At 54.2% G+C, this 24,971-nt stretch overlaps 1 protein-coding gene across 1 annotated transcript in view; it reads right to left on the reverse strand.

Annotated features, from left to right (window-relative positions):
- The window catches only part of LOC147082183 (RING finger protein 112-like), a 531,383-nt gene that overhangs the window by 133,435 nt on the left and 372,977 nt on the right, over nucleotides 1-24,971 (reverse strand). The window contains exons 10-11 of the mRNA XM_085980420.1: nucleotides 12,275-12,405; nucleotides 8,768-8,821 (exon numbers count right to left, since the gene is read on the reverse strand). Coding sequence (XP_085836546.1) covers nucleotides 8,768-8,821; nucleotides 12,275-12,405 — 185 coding nt within the window. The remainder of the gene's footprint in view (nucleotides 1-8,767; nucleotides 8,822-12,274; nucleotides 12,406-24,971) is intronic.

Below are 24,971 nucleotides of genomic sequence, written 5' to 3' on the forward strand. Positions count from 1 at the left end.
TCAGGGAGATATCTGTACTCTGACTGGTGTCTCTCAGTCCCTCACTCTCAGGGAGATATCTGTACACTGACTGCAGTCTCTCAGTCCCTCTCTCTCTCAGGGAGATATCTGTACACTGACTGGTGTCTCTCAGTCCCTCTCTCTCAGGGAGATATCTGTACACTGACTGGTGTCTCTCAGTCCCTCTCCCTCAGGGAGATATCTGTACACTGACTGGTGTCTCTCAGTCCCTCTCTCTCAGGGAGATATCTGTACACTGACTGGTGTCTCTCAGTCCCTCTCTCTCAGGGAGATATCTGTACACCGACTGGTGTCTCTCAGTCACTCTCTCTCAGGGAGATATCTGTACTCTGACTGGTGTCTCTTAGTCCCTCTGCCTCAGGGAGATATCTGTACACTGACTGGTGTCTCTCAGTCCCTCTCTCTCAGGGAGATATCTGTTCACTGACTGGCGTCTCTCAGTCACTCTCTCTCAGGGAGATATCTGTACTCTGACTGGTGTCTCTTAGTCCCTCTGCCTCAGGGAGATATCTGTACACTGACTGGTGTCTCTCAGTCCCTCTCTCTCAGTGAGATATCTGTACACTGACTGGTGTCTCTCAGTCCCTCTCTCTCAGGGAGATATCTGTTCACTGACTGGCGTCTCTCAGTCCCCTCTCTCTCAGGGAGATATCTGTACACTGACTGGTGTCTCTCAGACCCTCTCTCTCAGGGAGATATCTGTACACTGACTGGTGTCGCTCAATCCCTCTCTCTCAGGGAGATATCTGTACACTGACTGGTGTCTCTCAGTCCCTCTCTCTCAGGGAGATATCTGTACACTGACTGGTGTCTCTCAGTCCCTCTCTCTCAGGGAGATATCTGTACACTGGCTGGTGTCTCTCAGTCCCTCTCTCTCAGGGAGATATCTGTACACTGACTGTTGTCTCGCAGACCCTCTCTCTCAGGGAGTATTCTGTACACTGACTGATGTTTCTCAGTTCCTTTCTCTCAGGAAGATATCAGTTGTGAGCTATGGGGGCAGTTTGTGGTGGATGGACTGTATGTGGCCACCAGATGGAGACAAAGTCCCCCTCTCTTTTTTATAAACCCAAAAATAAACCCTTAAACAAATAAACCCTTTAAATGACCCGATTAATCAAATTAAAATTTGGCCTCTTAAATCGATTACGCACTCCAGTCCCCGCGGCGCCCACCGGTCACGAAAGAGCTCGAGCTCGCCGGCGGACACCGCGTGCTCCATCTCCAGGGCCACCCGGCCGCGAACATGGCCGCGGAAGAGAGGGAGGCAATCCGGCCGGACGAAAGTCCCCCTCTCACTCCAATTCAGATGAAGGCCACACCCACCTCCAACACACCTGAGGCAAATCTACCCATTAGCTCACGAGTTCAAAAGGCAAACTCGTGCCTCCATTCTGGGCCAGGGCCTGAGGAGAAGGCCAAGACAGTTGTTCAGGACCAGCTTGCAGCTGCCACAGGGAGGTCTGCTGTTGAACCCGGGTGGAATATTGTTTAATTCTGAGAGCCTGATATGATCCCTGGACCGGCTGAGAAAGATCCAATGGTAAAGTAACCCTGGCTTAATTTTCTCCAAAAGCAATAATTTAAGGACTGCCTTCCTAACCACCCGGGGCGGGTGATGATTTTGTTCTTCATTTCTTTGTTTGAAAGTCATATGTTTGGAGTTTGCCAGACGTGAACCTTTCTTCCCGGTTGTCTAAAAATAAAACACAGCAACTGCTGTTTTTCATTGACCAATCTTGTGACTGTACTTGTGTTCTTCCCCTTCCTGCTTCAACACACCCTTCGATCTAGCGGGTGGTTGATCACACTGTATACTGCCTGGTGTCTCTCAGTCCCCTCTCTGGGCTGTATCTGCACACACACTGGGGTCTCTCAGTTCCCCTCTCCCATTGTGAGATATCTGTACACTGCCTGATGTCTCTCAGTCCCCTCTCCCTCAGGGAGACACCTTTACACTGACTGGTGCCTCTCAGTCCCTCCCTCTCAGGGAGATATCTGTACACTGACTGGTGCCTCTCAGTTTCTCTGCCTCAAGGAGATATCTGTACACTGACTGGTGTCTCTCAGTCCCTCTCTCTCAGGGAGATATCTGTACACTGACTGGTGTCTCTCAGTCCCTCTCTCTCAGGGAGATATCTGTACACTGACTGGTGTCTCTCAGTCCCTCTCTCTCAGGGAGATATCTGTACACTCACTGGTGTCTCTCAGTCCCTCTCTCTCAGGGAGATATCTGTACACTGACTGGTGTCTCTCAGTCCCTCTCTCTCAGGGAGATATCTGTACACTGACTGGTGTCTCTCAGTCCCTTCTCTCTCAGGGAGATATCTGTACACTGACTGGTGTCTCTCAGTCCCTCTCTCTCAGGGAGATATCTGTACACTCACTGGTGTCTCTCAGTCCCTCTCTCTCAGGGAGATATCTGTACACTGACTGGTGTCTCTCAGTCCCTCTCTCTCAGGGAGATATCTGTACACTGACTGGTGTCTCTCAGTCCCTCTCTCTCTCAGGGAGATATCTGTACACTGACTGGTGTCTCTCAGTCCCTCTCTCTCAGGGAGATATCTGTACACTGACTGGTGTCTCTCAGTCCCCTCTCTCTCAGGGAGATATCTGTACACTGACTGGTGTCTCTCAGTCCCCTCTCCCGCAGGGAGATATCTGTACACTGACTGGTGTCTCTCAGTCCCTCTCTCTCAGGGAGATATCTGTACACTGACTGGTGTCTCTCAGTCCCTCTCTCTCAGGGAGATATCTGTACACTGACTGGTGTCTCTCAGTCCCTCTCTCTCAGAGAGATATCTGTACACTGACTGGTGTCTCTCAGTCCCACTCTCTCAGGGAGATATCTGTACACTGACTGGTGTCTCTCAGTCCCTCTCTCTCTCAGGGAGATATCTGTACACTGACTGGTGTCTCTCAGTCCCCTCTCTCTCAGGGAGATATCTGTACACTGACTGGTGTCTCTCAGTCCCTCTCTCTCTCAGGGAGATATCTGTACACTGACTGGTGTCTCTCAGTCCCTCTCTCTCTCAGGGAGATATCTGTACACTGACTGGTGTCTCTCAGTCCCTCTCTCTCTCAGGGAGATATCTGTACACTGACTGGTGTCTCTCAGTCCCTCTCTCTCAGGGAGATATCTGTACACTGACTGGTGTCTCTCAGTCCCTCTCTCTCAGGGAGATATCTGTACACTGACTGGTGTCTCTCAGTCCCTCTCTCTCAGGGAGATATCTGTATACTGACTGGTGTCTCTCAGTCCCTCTCTCTCAGGGAGATATCTGTACACTGGCTGGTGTCTCTCAGTCCCTCTCTCTCAGGGAGATATCTGTACACTGACTGGTGTCTCTCTGTCCCTCTCTCTCAGGATGATATCTGTACACTGACTGGTGTCTCTCAGTCCCTCTCTCTCAGGGAGATATCTGTACACTGACTGGTGTCTCTCAGTCCCTCTCTCTCAGGGAGATATCTGTACACTGACTGGTGTCTCTCAGTCCCTCTCCCTCAGGGAGATATCTGTACACTGACTGGTGTCTCTCAGTCCCTCTCCCTCAGGGAGATATCTGTACACTGACTGGTGTCTCTCAGTCCCTCTCTCAGGGAGATATCTGTACACTGACTGGTGTCTCTCAGTCCCCTCTCTCAGGGAGATATCTGTACACTGACTGGTGTCTCTCAGTCCCTCTCTCAGGGAGATATCTGTACACTGACTGGTGTCTCTCAGTCCCCTCTCTCAGGGAGATATCTGTACACTGACTGGTGTCTCTCAGTCCCTCTCTCTCAGGGAGATATCTGTACACTGACTGGTGTCTCTCTGTCCCTCTCTCTCAGGGAGATATCTGTACACTGACTGGTGTCTCTCTGTCCCTCTCTCTCAGGGAGATATCTGTACACTGACTGGTGTCTCTCAGTCCCTCTCTCTCAGGGAGATATCTGTACACTGACTGGTGTCTCTCTGTCCCTCTCTCTCAGGGAGATATCTGTACACTGACTGGTGTCTCTCAGTCCCCTCTCACTCAGGGTGATATCTGTACACTGACTGGTGTCTCTCAGTCCCTCTCTCTCAGGGAGATATCTGTACACTGACTGGTGTCTCTCAGTCCCTCTCTCTCGGGGCGATATCTGTACACTGACTGGTGTCTCTCAGTCCCTCTCTCTCAGGGAGATATCTGTACACTGACTGGTGTCTCTCAGTCCCTCTCTCAGGGAGATATCTGTACACTGACTGGTGTCTCTCAGTCCCTCTCTCTCGGGGCGATATCTGTACACTGACTGGTGTCTCTCAGTCCCTCTCTCTCAGGGAGATATCTGTACACTGACTGGTGTCTCTCAGTCCCTCTCTCAGGGAGATATCTGTACACTGACTGGTGTCTCTCAGTCCCTCTCTCTCGGGGCGATATCTGTACACTGACTGGTGTCTCTCAGTCCCTCTCTCTCAGGGAGATATCTGTACACTGACTGGTGTCTCTCAGTCCCTCTCTCAGGGAGATATCTGTACACTGACTGGTGTCACTCAGTCCCTCTCTCAGGGAGATATCTGTACACTGACTGGTGTCTCTCAGTCCCTCTCTCAGGGAGATATCTGTACACTGACTGGTGTCTCTCAGTCCCTCTCTCTCTCAGGGAGATATCTGTACACTGACTGGTGTCTCTCAGTCCCTCTCTCAGGGAGATATCTGTACACTGACTGGTGTCTCTCAGTCCCTCTCTCTCAGGGAGATATCTGTACACTGACTGGTGTCTCTCAGTCCCTCTCTCAGGGAGATATCTATACACTGACTGGTGTCTCTCAGTCCCTCTCTCTCAGGGAGATATCTGTACACTGACTGGTGTCTCTCAGTCCCTCTCTCTCAGGGAGATATCTGTACACTGACTGGTGTCTCTCAGTCCCTCTCTCAGGGAGATATCTGTACATTGACTGGTGTCTCTCAGTCGCTCTCTCTCTCAGGGAGATATCTGTACACTGACTGGTGTCTCAGTCCTTCACCCTCTGTTACATATCTGTACACTGACTGGAGTCTCTCAGCCTCTCTCCCTCAGCGACATCTCTGTACACTGTCTGGTGTCTTTCAGTCCCCTGGGCAGAACCGGGACTGATGTCCTAGGGGGAGTGTTTGCTAGTGTTCTTGGGGAGCGTTTAAACTAAAATGGCAGGGGGTTGGGAACCTGTGCAAGGAGAGAGCGGAAAGGGAAGCAAGGATAGAAACAAAAGACAGGAAGGTGAAAAGCAAAAGTGGAAGGCAGAGAAATCAAGGGTGTAAATCAAACAGGGCCACAGGAAATAATAATTCTAAAAGTCGAAGAGTTTTAAAAAAACAAGCCTGAAGGATTTGTTTATTAATCCAAAGAGCATTCATAAGGTGGATGAATTAGCTGCGCAAATAGATGTAAATGGATATGATGTAATTGGGATTACGGAGACATGGCTCCAGTGTGACCAAGGCTGGTAATTCCACATCCAGGGGTATTCAATATTCAGGAAGGACAGCAAAAAAGGAAAAGGAGGTGGGGTAGCATTGCAGGTTAAAGAGGAGATTAACACAATAGTAAGGAAGGATATTAGCTCTGATGATGTGGAATCTGTATAGGTGGAGCTGAGAAATACCAAGGGGCAGAAAATATTAGTGGGAGTTGTATACAGACCCCCAAACAGTAATGGGGATTTTGGGGATGGAATTAAATGGGAAATTAGAGATGCGTGCAAAAAGGGCACAGCAGTTATCATGGGTGACTTCAATCTACATATAGATTGGGTTAAACAAGTTAATAACAATACTGTGGAGGAGGAATTCCTAGAGTGTATACGGGATGGTTTCCTGGATCAATATGTTGAGGAACCAACTAGAGATCAGGCAAATTAGACTGTATTATGTAATAAGAAATGATTAAATAGCAATTTTGTTGTGCGAGCCCCCTTGGGGAGGAGCGATCATAATATGATAGAATTCTTTATTAAGATGGAGAGTGAAGTAGTTGACTCAGAGATGAGGGTCCTGAATTTAAATAAAGGAAACTACGATGGTATGAAATGTGAGTTGGCTAGGATGGATTGGGGAGTGTTACTTAAAGGGTTGACGGTGGATAGATAATGGCAAACATTTAAAGATCGCATGATTAAACTACAGAATTTGTTCATCCCTGTTTGGCATAAAAATAAAACAAAAAAGGTGACTCAACTGTGGCTAACATGGAAAATTAGGAATAGCATAAGATCCAAGGAGAGGACAGGTAATTTGGCCAGAAAAAGCAGCAAACCAGAGGACTGGGAGCAGTTTAGGATTCAGCAAAGGAGGACAAAGGGATTAATTAAGAGGGGGGTAAATAGAATGAGAGTAAGCTTGCAGGGAACATAAAAACTGACTGTAAAAGCTTCTATAGATATGTGAAGAGAAATGGTAGAACAATTAAATACATACTTTGGTTCTGTCTTCAAAAAGGAGGACACAAATAACCTCCTAGAGATGTTTGGGAACATAGGGTCTAATGAGATGGAGGAATTGAATGAAATCTGTATTGTTAGGGAAATTGATGTGATTCCCCAGGGCCTGATAATCTACATCCTAGGGTATGTAAAGAAGTGGCCCTAGAAATTGTAGATGCATTGCTGGTCATCTTCCAAAATTCTATAGACTCTGGAACAGTTCCCATGGAGTGGAGGGTAGCTAATGTCACCCCACTATATAAAAAAGGTGGTAGTGAGAAAGTGGGGAATGATAGACTGGTAAGCCTGTCATCGGTAGTGGGGGAAAATGCTAGAGTCCATTGTAAAAGATGTAATAGCAGAGCACTTGGAAAACAGTGACAGGACCAGACAAAGTCAACATGGATTTACAAAAGGTAAATCATGCTTGACTAATCTACTGGAATTTATTGAGGATGTAACTGGTAGAATAGATAAGGGAGAGCCAGTGGATTTGGTGTATTTGGACTTTCAGAAGGCTTTCGATTAGGTCCTGCATAAGAGACTGGCGTGCAAAGTCAAAGCACATGGGATTGGGGGTGCTAGGACCCCAGCTATTCACTATATATATATATATATATATATATATATATATACACAAAGCTGGGTGGGCGTGTGTGCTGTGAGGAGGATGCAGAGAAACTCCAGTATGGTTTGGGTGATTGGGCTGATGCATGGCAGGTGCAGTATAATGTGGATAAATGCAAGGTTATCCACTTTGTTGGCAAAAACAGGAAGACAGATTATTATCTGAATGGCAATAGATTGGGAAAATGGGAAGTGCAACGAGGCCTGGGTGTCCTTGTGCACCAGTCACTGATGGAAAGCATGCAGGTGCAGCAGGCGGTTAAGAAGGCAAATGGTATGTTGGCCTTTGTAGCGAGAGGATTCCAGTACAGAAACCAGGATGTCTTGCTGCAGTTGTACAGGGCCTTGGTGAGACCACACCTTGAGTATTGTGTGCAGTTTTGGTTGCCTTATCTGAGGAAGAATGTTCTTGCCATGGAGGGAGTGCAGCGAAGATTCACCAGACTGATACCTGGGATGGCAGGAATGACTTTTGAGGAGAGATTGTGTCGATTAGGCATATATTCACTAAAGTTTAGAAGAATGAGGGGATCTTATTTAAACTTATAAATTTCTAACAGGACTAGACAAACTAGATGCAGGGAGGATGTTCCTGATGGCAGAGGAGTCCAGAACCACTGGACACAGTCTAAGGATAAGGGGTAAGCCATTTAGGACAGAGATGAGGAGGAATTTCCTCACCCAGAGAGTGGTGAACCTGTGGAATTCTCTACCACAGAAGGCAGCAGAGGCCAATTCATTAAATATATTCAAGGAGTTAGATATATTTCTTAAGGCTAAAGGGATATGGGGAGAAGGCAGGGACAAGATACTGAATTTGGATGATCAGCCATGATCTCATTGAATGGCGGAGCAGGCTCGAGGGGCCGAATGGCCGACTCCTGCTCCTATCTTCCTTTCTCAGGGAGATATCTGTACACAGACTGGTGTCTCTCAGTCCCTCTCTCAGGGAGATATCTGTACACTGACTGGTGTCTCTCAGTCCCTCTCTCTCAGGGAGATATCTGTACACTGACTGGTGTCTCTGAGTCCCTCTCTCTCAGGGAGATATCTGTACACTGACTGGTGTCTCTCAGTCCCTCGCCCTCAGGGAGATATCTGTACACTGATTGGTGTCTCTCAGTCCCTCTCTCTCAGGGAGATATCTGTACACTGACTGGTGTCACTCAGTCCCCTCTCTCAGGGAGATATCTGTACACTGACTGGTGTCTCTCAGTCCCTCTCTCTCAGGGAGATGTCTGTACACTGACTGGTGTCTCTCAGTCCCTCTCTCTCAGGGAGATATCTGTACACTGACTGGTGTCTCTCAGTCCCTCTCTCTCAGGGAGATGTCTGTACACTGACTGGTGTCTCTCAGTCCCTCTCTCTCAGGGAGATATCTGTACACTGACTGGTGTCTCTCAGTCCCTCTCTCTCAGGGAGATATCTGTACACAGACTGGTGTCTCAGTCCCCTCTCTCAGGGAGATATCTGTACACTGACTGGTGTCTCAGTCCCCTCTCTCAGGGAGATATCTGTACACTGACTGGTTTCTCTCAGACCCCGTCTCTGAGGGAAATATCTGTACACTGACTGGTGTTGCTCAGACCCCCGCTCTGAGGGAGATATCTGTACAGTGACTGGCATCTCTCAGTTCTGCTCTCTTGCTGCTCACCTACACTTCTGTTTAATTAATTTAAGGCTGAGCAGATGACTCACCTGGACTGGCGTTGCAATGTCAGCCGAATTCTTCTTGATGGTGTCGGTGAAGAACTGCAAGCAGACAGATGTAGACATTAGCCAGGGAGACGCTGGAGAGGGAAAACTGCTTTTTAAAAAGCGGAAAAGGCTGAAGTGATACTGTGTGTCTCTCCTCTCTCTGTGATATGATATCCCTCCCCTCTCACTGTGATGCAATGTCTCTCCCATCTCAGAGTGATAAAGTGTCTCTCTCCTCTCACTGAGATGCATTCTCTCTCCGCACTCACTGTGATAGTGACTCTCCATTCGCTGTGATAGTGTTTCTTCCCCCTCACTGTGATAGTGTCTCTCCCCTTTCACTGATAAACTGTGTCTCTCTCCGCTCTCACTGAGACAGTGTCTCTCCTCTCACTGATAGTGTCTCTCCCCTCTCTCTGTGATAGTGTCTCTCTCCCCTCTCACTGTGATAGTGTCTCTCTCCCCTCTCACTGTGATAGTGTCTCTCTCCCCTCTCACTGTGATAGTGTCTCTCTCCCCTCTCACTGTGATAGTGTCTCTCTCCCCTCTCACTGTGATAGTGTCTCTCTCCCCTCTCACTGTGATAGTGTCTCTCTCCCCTCTCACTGTGATAGTGTCTCTCTCCCCTCTCACTGTGATAGTGTCTCTCTCCCCTCTCACTGTGATAGTGTCTCTCTCCCCTCTCACTGTGATAGTGTCTCTCTCCCCTCTCACTGTGATAGTGTCTCTCTCCCCTCTCACTGTGATAGTGTCTCTCTCCCCTCTCACTGTGATAGTGTCTCTCTCCCCTCTCACTGTGATAGTGTCTCTCTCCCCTCTCACTGTGATAGTGTCTCTCTCCCCTCTCACTGTGATAGTGTCTCTCTCCCCTCTCACTGTGATAGTGTCTCTCTCCCCTCTCACTGTGATAGTGTCTCTCTCCCCTCTCACTGTGATAGTGTCTCTCTCCCCTCTCACTGTGATAGTGTCTCTCTCCCCTCTCACTGTGATAGTGTCTCTCTCCCCTCTCACTGTGATAGTGTCTCTCTCCCCTCTCACTGTGATAGTGTCTCTCTCCCCTCTCACTGTGATAGTGTCTCTCTCCCCTCTCACTGTGATAGTGTCTCTCTCCCCTCTCACTGTGATAGTGTCTCCCTCCTCTCACTATGATAGTGTCTCTCTCCCCTCTCACTATGATAGTGTCTCTCTCCCCTCTCACTGTGATAGTGTCTCTCCCCTCTCTCTGTGAGACGGTGTCTCTCCCCTCTCGCTGCGAGACGGCCTCTCTCTCTCTCTCCCCTCTCGCTGCGAGACGGCCTCTCTCTCTCTCCCCTCTCGCTGCGAGACGGCCTCTCTCTCTCTCTCCCCTCTCGCTGCGAGACGGCCTCTCTCTCTCTCCCCTCTCGCTGCGAGACGGCCTCTCTCTCTCTCTCCCCTCTCGCTGCGAGACGGCCTCTCTCTCTCTCTCTCCCCTCTCGCTGCGAGACGGCCTCTCTCTCTCTCTCCCCTCTCGCTGCGAGACGGCCTCTCTCTCTCTCTCCCCTCTCGCTGCGAGACGGCCTCTCTCTCTCTCTCCCCTCTCGCTGCGAGACGGCCTCTCTCTCTCTCTCCCCTCTCGCTGTGAGACGGCCTCTCTCTCTCTCTCTCCCCTCTCGCTGCGAGACGGCCTCTCTCTCTCTCTCTCTCTCTCTCCCCTCTCGCTGCGAGACGGCCTCTCTCTCTCTCTCTCCCCTCTCGCTGCGAGACGGCCTCTCTCTCTCTCTCTCCCCTCTCGCTGCGAGACGGCCTCTCTCTCTCTCTCTCCCCTCTCGCTGCGAGACGGCCTCTCTCTCTCTCTCTCCCCTCTCGCTGCGAGACGGCCTCTCTCTCTCTCTCCCCTCTCGCTGCGAGACGGCCTCTCTCTCTCTCTCCCCTCTCGCTGCGAGACGGCCTCTCTCTCTCTCTCCCCTCTCGCTGCGAGACGGCCTCTCTCTCTCTCTCCCCTCTCGCTGCGAGACGGCCTCTCTCTCTCTCTCCCCTCTCGCTGCGAGACGGCCTCTCTCTCTCTCTCCCCTCTCGCTGCGAGACGGCCTCTCTCTCTCTCTCTCCCCTCTCGCTGCGAGACGGCCTCTCTCTCTCTCTCCCCTCTCGCTGCGAGACGGCCTCTCTCTCTCTCTCCCCTCTCGCTGCGAGACGGCCTCTCTCTCTCTCTCCCCTCTCGCTGCGAGACGGCCTCTCTCTCTCTCCCCTCTCGCTGCGAGACGGCCTCTCTCTCTCTCTCCCCTCTCGCTGCGAGACGGCCTCTCTCTCTCTCTCTCCCCTCTCGCTGCGAGACGGCCTCTCTCTCTCTCTCCCCTCTCGCTGCGAGACGGCCTCTCTCTCTCTCTCCCCTCTCGCTGCGAGACGGCCTCTCTCTCTCTCTCCCCTCTCGCTGCGAGACGGCCTCTCTCTCTCTCTCCCCTCTCGCTGCGAGACGGCCTCTCTCTCTCTCCCCTCTCGCTGCGAGACGGCCTCTCTCTCTCTCTCCCCTCTCGCTGCGAGACGGCCTCTCTCTCTCTCTCTCCCCTCTCGCTGCGAGACGGCCTCTCTCTCTCTCTCCCCTCTCGCTGCGAGACGGCCTCTCTCTCTCTCTCCCCTCTCGCTGCGAGACGGCCTCTCTCTCTCTCTCCCCTCTCGCTGCGAGACGGCCTCTCTCTCTCTCTCCCCTCTCGCTGCGAGACGGCCTCTCTCTCTCTCTCCCCTCTCGCTGCGAGACGGCCTCTCTCTCTCTCTCTCCCCTCTCGCTGCGAGACGGCCTCTCTCTCTCTCTCTCTCCCCTCTCGCTGCGAGACGGCCTCTCTCTCTCTCTCCCCTCTCGCTGCGAGACGGCCTCTCTCTCTCTCCCCTCTCGCTGCGAGACGGCCTCTCTCTCTCTCCCCTCTCGCTGCGAGACGGCCTCTCTCTCTCTCCCCTCTTGCTGCGAGACGGCCTCTCTCTCTCTCCCCTCTCGCTGCGAGACGGTCTCTCTCTCTCTCTCACCTCTCACTGTGAGACGGTGCCCCTCTCTCTCTCTCTCTCTCTCTCTCTCTCCCCTCACTGTGAGACGGTGCCTCTCTCTCTCTCACTGATACAGTTGTATTGATTTCTTTGTGGGTTCAATGACGAGACATTTATGAAAGAGAATGACTTTTAATCTAAAGCTTGCTCAACTCTTTTATACAGCTTTTACAGGAGACACGATGCTTGTGGTGCATCTAGAACGAAACTGAAACTAAACTCACTGACTTGCTTCACTCGGTCACATGCCCTCTGCTGTCAGGCATAAGTAATCAATACCTGCAAACATGCTATTAAGGCATCATAATCGAACAGGCAAATACCATCTCTATTTGCTGATATCATTACAACAGTGCCTCTCCCCTCTCACTGTGATACAGTGTCTCTCCCCTCTCACTGTAATAGTGTCTCTCCCCTCTCACTGTGAAACACACTCACTCGCATACATACACACAAAGGGGCACAAACCACAGGTTTCGAAAAACTGTCTATTTGCAGTTACTGACTCTTTACCTCAATATGATGGGAGAACTCCGAGCAGGTCAGTTTGCCACCATTGGTATCCCTCCGAGTAATGTTCGGCAGAATTTGCAGAACAGAGCTCAGGTAATCCTCGAGGGAGTCTCTGAAATCCTCGTCCATTTCTGTCAGCGGAAAGAGGGAGAGAAGTAAATTAAATGTCAGATGTCAGTGCGTTAGATACACTGTTCTTTCCCCCTCTGGGACTGGGTGTCACAGTGCGTTAGATACACTGTCCTATCTCTCTCTGGGACTGGGTGTCACAGTGTGTTAGATACACTGTCCTTTCCCCCTCTGGGAATGGGTGTGTCAGTGCATTAGATACACTGTCCTTTCCCCCTCTGGGACCAGGTGTCACAGTCCATTAGATACACTGTCCTTTCTGCCTCTGGGACTGGGTGTCACACTGCATTAGATACACTGTCCTTTCCCCCTCTGGGACCAGGTGTAACAGTGCGTTAGATACTGTCCTTTCCCATTCTGGGACCGGGTGTCACAGTGTGTTAGATACACTGTCCTTTCCCCTCTGGGAGCGGGTTTCACAGTGCGTTAGATACACTGTCCTTTCCCCCTCTGGGAGCGGGTTTCACAGTGCATTAGATACACTATCCTTTCCCCCTCTGGGACCGCGTGTCACAGTGTGTTAGATACACTGTCCTTTCCCCCTCTGGGACAGGGTGTCACAGTGTATTAGATACACTGTCCTTTCCCCCTCTGGGACCGGGTTTCACGGTGCGTTAGATACACTGTCCTTTCCCCCTCTGGGACCGGGTGTCACAGTGCGTTAGACACACTGTCCTTTCCCCCTCTGGGACCGGGTGTCACGGTGCGTTAGATACACTGTCCTTTCCCCCTCTGGGACCGGGTGTCACGGTGCGTTAGATACACTGTCCTTTCCCCCTCTGGGACCGGGTGTCAGTGTGTTAGATACACTGTCCTTTCCCCTCTGGGAGCGGGTTTCACAGTGCGTTAGATACACTGTCCTTTTCCCCTCTGGGACCTGGTGTCACAGTGCGTTAGATACACTGTCCTTTCCCCCTCTGGGTCCGGGTGTCAGTGCGTTAGATACACTGTCCTTTCCCCCTCTGGGTCCGGGTGTCACAGTGCGTTAGATACACTGTCCTTTCCCCCTCTGGGACCGGGTGTGACAGTGCGTTAGATACACTGTCCTTTCCCCCTCTGGGACCGGGTGTCACGGTGCGTTAGATACACTGTCCTTTCCCCCTCTGGGACCGGGTGTCACAGTGCGTTAGATACACTGTCCTTTCCCCCTCTGGGCGTGGGTTTCACAGTGCGTTATATACACTGTCCTTTCCCCCTCTGGGACAGGGTGTCAGTGTGTTAGATACACTGTCCTTTCCCCCTCTGGGACCGGGTGTCACAGTCCGTTAGATACACTGTCCTTTCCCCCTCTGGGACGGGTGTCAGTGCGTTAGATGCACTGTCCTTTTCCCCTCTGGGACCAGGTGTCACAGTGCGTAAGATACACTGTCCCTTCCCCCTCTGGGACCGGGTGACACAATATGTTAGATACACTGTCCTTTCCCCCTCTGGGACCAGGTGACACAATATGTTAGATACACTGTCCTTTCCCCCTCTGGGACCAGGTGACACAATACGTTAGATGCACTGTCCTTTCCCCCTCTGGGACCGGATGTCACAGTGCATTAGATACACTGGCCTAGAAATTCAGTTGTTTGCACCAGCCGTTAGCGCCAGAAAAGGGTATATTTCCGGCGCTAGCCACTTAGCGACCGGGCGCCGGTGGATCTGCGCCTACGCCGAAATTCAGTTGAGATTTAGCGCCGGCGCAAAGTGCTAGCTCCCGCTCAGCTGCGCGCGCATCTTATGACATCATTTGGGTGTGCAACGCTGTTTGTGCACCCCAAACCGGAAATTCAGTGGCGCCCACCCAATGTGGGCGTGGTGCTGTTAAGAACTGTGAAGTGGAACTCAACAGAGGCCCTGTGGGATTCGGGGAGCGCTAATTAAAGGGCACATCCACTCACCCATAAAGGCCAGCCATTTCGCTGCAATGACTTGACTGGTTTGGATTTCTGGACAGAGAGCAAGGCACAGAGATTTCTGATTTCGGACAACTTAGGAGAGGTATTTTTGGCTTCTAGCCAGTGCTTTGACATTTGCATCCTTGTGATTTGGCTGTTTGGAACTTTATAATGGGGGCTGTATGGGGTGCCAACCCTCAGTTGCAGCATTTTGTGCGAAGGGATCGCAGATGCTGTGAGGGCCAGCCATGCCTAGACGCAGAGGGGCCATCAGGCGTCGCCAACGTAGGCCTTACCCAGTCAGGCAATACCGGCAGCAGGTGTCCTATCTCACCATGACTGCGGCGCATTGTGTGAAGAGGCTGCGCTTCAGGAGGGAGGTGGTTGCAGAGATCTGCCAGCTGCTTCACGCAGATTTGCGGCCACAGCTCATGTGCAGGACATCTCTGTGGAAGTGATGTTCACGGTGGCTCTCAGCTTTTATGCAAGCGGCTCGTTCCAAGCCGCTGCTGCGGACATAGCGAACATCTCCCAGTTCGCCGCGCATCGCTGCATCCGGCAGGTCACCGATGCACTTTACGCGAGGAGACACCAATTCATCTCCTTCCCCATGACCCGACAGAGGCAGGAGCAGCGTGCAGTCGGATTTGGCAGGATCGCGGGCTTCCCCATGGTGCAGGGCGCCATTGACTGCATGCATGTGGCTATGCGGGCACCTATGCACAATGCCGCGCATTACCGCAACCACAAGGGCTACCATTCCCTAAATGTGCAGCTGGTGTGTGACCACAGGCAGCGCATCCTAGCTGTCAATTCCCGCTTCCCAGGAAGCAGCCACGATGCATTTATCCTGCGCCAGACTACTGTGGCTGACATGTTCGAGGCACAGCCTCCACCAAGGGGATGGCTTATCGGGGACAAGGGCTACCCTTTGTGTACATGGCTCATGACCCCGCTCCGCGCGCCCATGACCTCAGCGGAGGTGGCATACAATGAAAGCCATCAAGCCACAAGGAACCTAATAGAGCAAACGATAGGCGTCCTCAAGCAATGGTTCCGCTGCCTGGATCGTTCCGGAGGAGCTCTTCAGTATTCGCCGGATAGAGTCTCCCAGTTCATCGTCATGTGCTGCATGCTCCACAACCTGGCGATCCGCAGGACTCGGGCACTGCCACCTGACATTGCCCCACCACCTCACGAGGATGAGCTGGAGGACCATGAGGAGGAGGAGGAGGAGGAGGAGGAGGAGCAGCCTAGGAGGGAGCGACAAAGTCCAAGGGCCGTCCGCCGGTGGCTTATTGCTCGACACTTCTAGGCCCCCTGTCAGGGAATGGCCTGGGCCAATGAACGCAGCTGAAGGCAGCCGCTCCGCAAGCCCTCAACCGCTTAACCCAACAACCAGTTGAAACATGACACCTGCACATGGTGAAAAAATAAAAATCTTTATTTCACAAACTCAGGGCCCTTCCCACATGGAACAGCAAAACAGAGAAGACCTCCAAAAAACAGTCAAACTTCTGTCACTCCCAAAACCTGGGGAGGACTAACAAAACTTCCACATGCAAATGGCCTTCCTCACCGGCCTTACAAAAAAACGCGCCCCCCCCCCCCCCCCGCCCAACACAAACACCCCCATAAAAACAAACAAGATAATGCCCCCCAGAACAGAAGCCCCCGCATGACCAAAACCCACGCTCGCCACAATCTACTCGGCGTGCCGAGAGGGCGAGTCCTTAGAGAGCGTTCTCTTGCCCCGGCCCGACCTGCAGCTGCGCCTCAAGCTGGGCCCTGAGGCTGGGGCAAGGCTCATCAGGGCGACATTGCGTCTCGCCAGATGCCCTTGGGGGTCGCCCTACACGAGGGCCGGCCCGGGAGGGGCCGGCTGGTGGTTGCTGCAGCTGTGGGTGGCCATCTTCAGTTCCTACAGCAGCTCGTCGCACCCTGGCTTGGGGAGTGGCAGTGTCGCCTGCACCAATGGGGACAAGCTGGCTGATGGCAGGCGCACGCTGCTCGCCAGAGACACTGGCACTCGGCCGGCCTGGCAGGGGAGCAAGCGCACCAATGTGTTAGCCGCCAGACCACTGTGCTGCAGCAGGGTGGCGGCTCGCCTGGCGACTCCTCCGCGCCAGTGCGAGGGTGGCAGAAGTTAGTGCCCCAACTGCCCTGGCATGTGCCCGCAGCTGCTGTGCCAGTGTCTGCCCAGCACCTCTCATGTGGCGACTGGCGTGCTGCGCTGCGGCGAGTTGCTGCACCCCCCTGTCGTGCGCTGCCACAAGTAGGTCCACCCCCCTGTCGTGCGCTGCCACAAGTAGGTCCACCACCCTGGCGTGCGCTGCCGCGAATTGTTCCAGGCCCCTGGCCTGTGATTCGGCGAAAGCCACCACACTATGTGCCAGGCTCTCCATGGCGCGAGGCATCTGCTCCACCACCTGCATAAACTCCACGTGTCGCCGCTCCAACGCCGCCGACATGTCGTGCAAGAGGCGCACCTCCTGGGCGACGTCCGACTCCGGACTGGAGGGCGGACTCGCCCTCTGGGCAGAAGGCTGGCGTGGCGCCGGACCCTTGCCTTGTTCAGCCACCCTACTGGGACCAGGTTCTCCCCTCCACCACCTGCCCCCTCTGGGCAGAAGGGCGGCGTGGTGCCGGACCCTTCCCGCGTGCGTCGACGCCACTGGTACCAGGTTCTGGCCTCCCCTCCACCGCCTCCCCCCTCTGGCCAGAAGGCTGCCCTGCAGCCGGGCCCTTGCCACGTGCATCCACGCCACTGGTACCAGGTTCTGGCCTCCCCTCCACCGCCTCCCCCCGGCTCTCCTGCACGCCAGATGTCTCTCCTCCATTGCCATCTGCTGGCGCGGAGGAGGGTTCCCCGCAGGTGCCGCCTTCCTCCTGGTCCTCCACGTCCTCCTCCTCCGAGGGCCTGGCTCTCTGTGCTTCAGGGAGCACCTCCTCCTCAGCAGCTGAAAGCAGGAAGGCACAAGTGTAGCTTTAGAGTGAGGACAGGCCGACAGCCAGGGAGGCCGCAGTGGTGCATTATGCGCATTTTGCGGTCAGTGGGGAAGGATGTACATCTGATGCGCGAGGGCAAGGAGAGAGGTGCACCTGGTGATGTCCTTACCAGTGGGTTCCAGTACAGGGTCCGCATCGCCGATCGCGACAGGGCCTGTCACCCGGGCACGCAGGAGTCGTGCCACCCTCTCCTCCAGATCAGTCAGCTCCTGGTAGACGGGACGCCCTGCACCAGTCGCTACCTGGCTCCTGGCGTTCCTCGCCAGCTTGGCCTGCAAGAGAAAGGAGGGCCTCTAAGTACAGTGTGGTGCCCTGCTGCTGTGTGTGAGGCCTCCCATGGTTGAATAGCTTGGACAGTGTGCTGCCCTGTTGCTGTGTGGGAGCCCTCCCATGGCTGAATAGCTTGGACAGTGTGATAAGTGCAGAAAGAGCTTTGATTAACATGCAAGTGCCATTGCAGCGGGAGGAGGGCTGGGCATTAGGCCTTTGATGTCCCTTTGGCCCTAATGGGAGGTGCACATGCAAGGATGAGGGGGACAGTGGAAAGGGTACTCACCTTCACCATCCGACTGAGGTCATTGAATTTCTTGCAGCACTGGTCCGCACTCCTGGGAACATTGCAGTTGGATGAGACCCTGCGGGCAATTCTGCTCCAGGCGTTACTGAACTGGCTCCTGGGAGCCTTCCTGCCACTAGCTGGGCACACAATCTGTCTTTTCTTGTGTACCCCATGGATGAGCACACTCAGTGCATGCTCAGAGAAGCGCTGTGCTCTGTCACGGGCCTTCTCCATTCCTCCAGGCGCTGTTTTGGCACACCACCAGTGCTGAGGCCTAGTTGCAGCGCTACAGCATGCAGGACGTGGCAGCAGTCAAAGTTGACCCTTCCCCCTTTAAGAGCTGGCCGGCGTCAGGGTGTCTGCTGACACTCAACACATGACCGCACCTGCGCTGCGCCCGGAATCGGCGAGATCAAGCCGCATCGCCGGATTAGCGCCTGAACACAGCATTGCAGCGCCAGTTTCAGCGCTCGGCCAGAATCTGGTCCAACTTCACTGAATTTCGGCGAGTTGGCCTGCAGTTTCCGGCGGGCGCTAAATTTACCGAGCGCCCGACTTTAGCGCCCCAAAACTGTGCAAACTGAATTTCTAGGCCACTGTCTTTTCCCCCTCTGGGACCAGGTGTCACAGTGTGTTAGATACTCAGTCCTTTCCCCCTCTGGGGCCAGTTGACACACTGCATTAGATACTGTCCTTTTCCCCCCTCTGAGACCGGGTGTCAGTGTGTTAGATACACTGTCCTTTCCCCCTCTGGGACCGTGTGTCACATTATGTTAGACACACTGGCCTAGAAATTCGCTATCACCGCGCCAGGTCTTTAGCACCCGAAATCTAGCGCTCGCCCGGATTCCCATAGCGCCCGCCTGAAATTCAGTTGCGGCGCCCCAAAACGGAGGCGGGCGCTTTTGCAGGGTTTGGCCGCCTCGCTTGGGGCGATGAAAGTCAATTTCAAGCGTCCAGCTGCCGCTGCGCCACCCGATGCGGTGCGGCAGGCTGGGGTACTGCAGACCTCCTCCTTTTCTTAAGGAGGAGCTGCCTGCAGCCGTGAGATCGCCGCTGGATTCCCCCGGCAAATGAGCCCGGCACCACGGAGAAGTGCCGGGCTTGCGGGAGTCAGACATCAATGCCGCGGGGGGGTGGTGCAGGAGTCCGGGGAGGGAGGTGCGGCCAGGCGGCCGCCGGGAAAGCGGCCGGCCGCCCCTCCACCTTTATGCGCCGGCCTCTCGGAGCTGCAAGGCCCCGTTTTTCAAACGCTGTTTGCGGCCGCTACTGAATTTGGCCTTCGGCACGGAATCGCGTTGGAACCGGGGCACTGCGCACACCGATGACGTCATCGGTGCCGGCGCAGCGCTAATGGCTAACGCCGATTTTAGGGACCAACTGAATTTCGGCCACTAAAAAACTTCCGACGCAAACCACTCTATAGCCAATAAGTGGGCGCAAACGCGACTGAATTTCTAGGCCACTGTCCCTTCCCCCTCTGGGACCGGGTGTCACAGTGCATTAGATACACTGGCCTAAAAATTTAGTATAGCCACTTTTGGGGCGGTAAAGTCGGGCGGCCGCTAAAGTTTGTGCCCGGCGCAAAGTCGCGCCCCCTTCACCGATATTCAGTCGCATCGCCCCAAGAGGTTGCTGCTGCGCTAAAACAGGCGATGCATGACTATCTTTAGGCGCTAAGCCGGCGGTGCTGAACGATAGCCCCGAGGCCGGGCGCAGCGCAGGTGCGGCGAGTTCTTGATTGACGGCAGACACTCTGGCGCCGGTCATCTCTTAAAGAGGGAGGGTGGATTTGTTTGCCTGCCACGCCCTGCACACTGCTGCCCTCAACCTAGGCCTGACCACTTCAGCTTCACCTGTACAACGCCCAGGACTATGGAGAAGGCCAGGGAGAGAGTGCAGCGCTTCAGCGACGGTGACCTGAGGATGCTGGTTGGCGGAGTGGAGCGCAGGCGCCATGTTTTGTTCCCAGAAGGTGGCAAGAGGCCGCTGCCCAGCGCCTACCAGAAAGCCTGGAGGGAGGTGTCCAACAGGGTGTCTTCCAACAGCGTGGTTGCCAGGACTCCTGTGCAATGCCGGAAGAAGTTCAACGACCTCACTCGGGTTGTCAGGGTGAGTACCCTTTCCAGTGTCCTCCTCATCCTTGCATGTGCACCTAACTTTATGGGCAAAGGGACCTGAAAGCCCTAATGGCCAGCCCTCATCCAGCAGCTATGGGACTGGCATGAAAATCAATTGCACATTCAGCACTTTACACACTGTCCAAGCTGTTTGACCATGGGAGGCAGTGCAGACAAGATCAGGGCTTCACACTGTACTAGCTATTCGACCATGGGAGGCAGTGCAGACAAGATCAGGGCTACACACTATACTTAGAGGCCGTCCTTTCTCTTGCAGGCCAAGGTGGCGCACAACCGTAGGAAGCAATGTGAGACTGGGGAAGGCCGTCCTGACGTCAAAGAGCTCTCCGACCTCGACCAGCGTGTGGAGCGCATTATGGCAGGACGGCTGATTGGCCCCGTCGCCAGTGGAGATGCCGACCCTGTTCTGGGCACCAATGGTAAGGGCATTACCTTTTGGACCTCTCTCGTTCCACTTGCGCATCAGATCAGCATTGTTTGCCACTGTCCGACCAAAGCGGTGAATGGCACCACTCATGCCTCCTTCGCTGCTGCCCTGTCCTCACTCTAAAGCTACTTTTGTGCCTTCCTGCTTTCAGATGGTGAATTGCCAGGTGAGGAGGCGGGCCCTCAAGCTGCCACTGTCAGCACTTCGGAAGACGAGGAGGACGAAGAAGCCGGCCCATCAGTGCCACCCTCAGCCACGCCAGCCCATGGAGATGTAGGGGACATGTCTTCCCTGGAAGGGAGCCGGGGGGAATGGTCAGAGGAGAGTGAAACTCCGGGGCCCAGCGGCCTGCAGCAATGCGGGAGGGGTGGAGAAGCTCGGCAGACTTCTCCCCAGAGGGTGAGTGCGGCCTCCAGTCCTGCGATGGTGAGCGCAGAGGAGGTGCGCCTCCTAGAGGAAATGGCCATCCAGGCTGAGTGCAGGCACACTGAGCTCAAGGCTGCAGTGGCAAGGATGCCTGACTCCATAGAGTCACTGGCAAGGAGTGTGCAGGAATTCGGGGCAGCACAGGCCAGGAGTCTGGAACTATTCTGTGCAGCACAGGCCAGGAGTCTGCAGGACATCGCGGCAGCACAGTCGGCTTCTAGCCAAGTGCTCAGTCGTGCCGTCCATTCACTGGCTGGTGTCATGCAGACACAGACCAGGGCCACACTGGCACTAACTGCTGCCACCCTCGCTGGATCAGCCAGGCATCGTCAGGGCACTTGCCGCGCAGCAGCAGCCCAGCAGTTTGTCCTTCAGCTGTTTGCTGCGCATGTTGCAGTGCTGGCCCGGGCGAGTGCCAATGTGTCAGGTGACCTGCGATCTGCCAGGTTGCCACCATTCCTGCAGCCGACACTGCCACTCCGCCATTGCAGCTGCCATGAGCTACTGGACAGACTGCTGCCGCCCAGCTAGAGTTGGAGCAGTCAGCAGCCAGACACTCCAAGGCCAGAGCTGGTGCAGGCCGACCCCCAAGGGCATCTGCCGTCTCGCCATCTGCCCCTCAGCAGCCTTCCCCCAGCCTTGCTGCAGCCACTGGGCTCCCATTGAGGAGGAGCAGCAGGGCGGGCAGGGGCCAGGCAAGGATGCGCAAGGCATTGCCCTCGCAGAGCAAAAAGTAGAGGTATGCACAAATGCCTGGTGCTTGTTGTAAGGCCGACACTGGTGCAGTTGTTTTTGTGTAAGGCCGAGACTGGTGTCTTTCTTTCTTTTTGTAAGGCCGAGACTGGTAGTTTTGTGTTTTTGGAGGGGGCTTCTCCACATGAGCATGTAATGTGGGAAGGGCAGAGGTATTCAATAAATTATTGCTGTTAAATTGCAGTGTGCATGGTTTTTTGGTTAAGTCCTGGTTGCCCTGCTCGGCTGAGGGCTTGTGGAGCGGCCACATTCATCTGCTGACATTGGCACAAGCCAGTCCCTGAGAGGGGGCCTAGAACTGACGTTCAATAAGCCGGCGACGGGCAGCCCTTGCACTTTCTGATTTCCTCCAGTGCTGGTCCTCCTCCTCCTCCTCCTCCTCCTCCTGAGGTGGTCCTCCAATCTGTGGTGGCAGTGGCTGAGTCCTGTGGATAGCCAGGTTGTGCAGCATGCAGCGACCGACCACGAAATGGGAGACCCGCTCCGGCGAATACTGTAGGGCTCCACCGGAATGATCCAGACAGTGGAACCGTTGCTTCAGGACGCTGATTGTTTGTTCGATAATGTTCCTGGTCGCTTGATGGCTCTCGTTGTATCCCTCTTCAGCTGGGGTGCTGGGCACATGGAGCGGAGGTCATCAGCCAGGTACACAAAGGATAGCCTTTGTCCCCGATAAGCCATCCTCGTGGGTGAGGCTGGGCCTGGAACATGTCTGCCACGGAAGTCTGTCGCAGGATGAAGGCATCGTGGCTGCTGCCTGGAAAGCGGGCATTGACAGCTAGGATGAGCTGCCTGTGGCCACACACCAGCTGGACGTTCAGCGAATGGTAGCCCATCCGGTTGCGGTAATCCTCGGCATTCTCCAGAGGTGCCCGCGAAGCCACATGCGTGCAGTCAATGGCGCCCTGCACCATGGGGAAGCCCGCGAATGCTGCCAAGCCCATTGCACGCTGTTGCTGCTTGTCAAGGGCCATGGAGAAGATGATGAACTGACGTCTCCTTTTGAAAAGGGCATTGGTCACCTGGCAGATGCAGCAATGCACGGTGAACTGGGAGATGTTGGCAATGTCCCCAGTAGCGGATTGGAAGGAGCCGGTGGCATAGAAGTTGAGAGCCACCTTCACTTCCACCGACAGAGACGTCCTGCTCCTCAGCTGTGGCTGCAGATCACCGCCAAGCAGCTGGCAGATCTCTGTGACCACGTCCCTTCTGAATCGCAGCCTCCAAACACACTGCTCCTCAGACATGCTGAGATAGGAGAACTGCTGGCGGTATACCCTGGGTGGGTAAGGCCTCCTTTGCCGACGCCTGTTTCCCCCTCCGTCTAGCCAGGGCTGCCACTCTCTCACGGCGTCTGTGAGCCCTTTGGATGTAATTGAGAAAGCCAGCGTTGACACCCATTGCAGACCCCATAATATGCTGGCAAACAATGAGATGTCAATGAAGGCAAAGACTAGTGGAAAGCTGTGGCCTGAAGCCAGAAGTATCTGTCCGAGTGTTGGGCCAAAGCAGAAAGCTATCTACCTTGGTATCTCTCCAAAGATCCGTTTCGCAAGAAGGTGTGCTGCGAAATGGCAGCCTTTTATATTGCAGGAGGAGTGCACTTTAATTTGCGCCCCGCATCGGCTGAGCACCGTTCCACTCTAACAGTCGCTAGGGGCGCCAGGCACACAATGGGGCATCGCCACTGAAGTTCTGGTTGGGGGCGCACAAAGGGCGTTGCACGAGGAAATGACGTCATGATCCGCGCGCAGCTGAGCGCGCGCAAAAACTTTGCGCCGCCGCTAAATCTTGAGTGAAGTTGGGGCGAGGCGCAGATCGCGCTGCGCCCAGGTGCTGCCCGCCTAGCGCCCGACATCTACTCCTCCTAAGGTGCTAACGGCTGGCGCAACCAACTGAATTTCTAGGCCACTGTCTTTTCACCCTCTGGGACCGGGTGTCACAGTGCACTAGATACACTGTCCTTTCCACCTCTGGGACCGGGTGTCAGTGTGTTAGATACACTGTCCTTTCCCCCTCTGGGACCGGGTGTCACAGGGCGTTAGATACACTGTCCTTTCCCCCTCTGGGACCGGGTGTCACAGTCCGTTAGATACACTGTCCTTTCACCCTCTGGGACCGGGAGTCACAGTCTGTTAGATACACTGTCCTTTCCCCCTCTGGGACCGGGTGTCATATTGCGTTTGATACACTGTCCTTTCCCCCTCTGGTACCGGGTGTCACAGTGCGTTAGATGCACTGTCCTTTCCCCCTCTGGTACCGGGTGTCAGAGTGTGATAGATACACTAACCTATCCCACTCAGTGACCAGGTGTCACGATGTGTTAGATAGATTGTCCTTTCCCTCTCTGGGATCGTGCGTTAGATACACTGTGTCCTTTCCCCCTCTGGGACCGGGTGTCACGGTGCGTTAGATACTCTGTCCTTTCCCCTAAGGGACCAGGTGTCACAGTGCATTCGATACACTGTCCACTCCATCTCTGGGACCGGTGTCACTGCTTTAGATACTGTCCTTTCCCCCTCTGGGTCCGGGTGTCAGTGTGTTAGATACACTGTCCTTTCCCTCTCTGGGACCGGGTGTCACAGTCCGTTAGATACACTCTACTTTCCGCCTCTGGGTCCGGGTGGCACAGTGCGTTAGATACACTGTCCTTTCACACCTCTGGGACCGGGTGTCAGTGTATTAGCTACACTGTCCTTTCTCCCTATGGGACCGAGTGTCACAATGTGTAAGATACACTGTTCAATCCCCATCTGGGACTGGGTGTCATGCTGCATTAGATACACTTCCGGTTCCCCCCCTGGGACCCGGTGTCACAGTGCATTACCTACACTGTCCTATCCCCCTCTGGGACTGGGTGTCACAGTGCATTAGATGCACAGTCCTTTCCCCATCTGGGACCGAGTGTCATGGTGTATTAGATACATTGTCCTTTCCCCCTCTGGGACCGGGTGTCACAGTGCGTTAGATACACTGTCCTTTCCCCCTCTGGGACCGTGTGTCACAGTGCGTTACATACACTGTCCTTTCCCCCTCTGGGACCGGGTGTCACAGTGCGTTAGATACACTGTCCTTTCCCCCTCTGGGACCGGGTGTCACAGTGCGTTAGATACACCGTCCTTTCCCCCTCTGGGACCGGGTGTCACAGTGCGTTAGATATACTGTCCTTTCCCCCTCTGGGACCGGGTGTCACAGTGCGTTACATACACTGTCCTTTCCACCTCTGGGACCGGGTGTCACAGTGCGTTAGATACACCGTCCTTTCTCCCTTTGGGACCGGGTGTCACAGTGCGTTAGATACACTGTCCTTTCCCCCTCTGGGACCGGGTGTCACAGTGCGTTAGATACACTGTCCTTTCCACCTCTGGGA

The sequence above is a fragment of the Somniosus microcephalus genome, unplaced genomic scaffold (assembly GCF_052327205.1).
Source record: "Somniosus microcephalus isolate GS21.2 unplaced genomic scaffold, FLI_Smic_1.0 scaffold153, whole genome shotgun sequence".
In the NCBI taxonomy this organism is placed as follows: domain Eukaryota; kingdom Metazoa; phylum Chordata; class Chondrichthyes; order Squaliformes; family Somniosidae; genus Somniosus; species Somniosus microcephalus.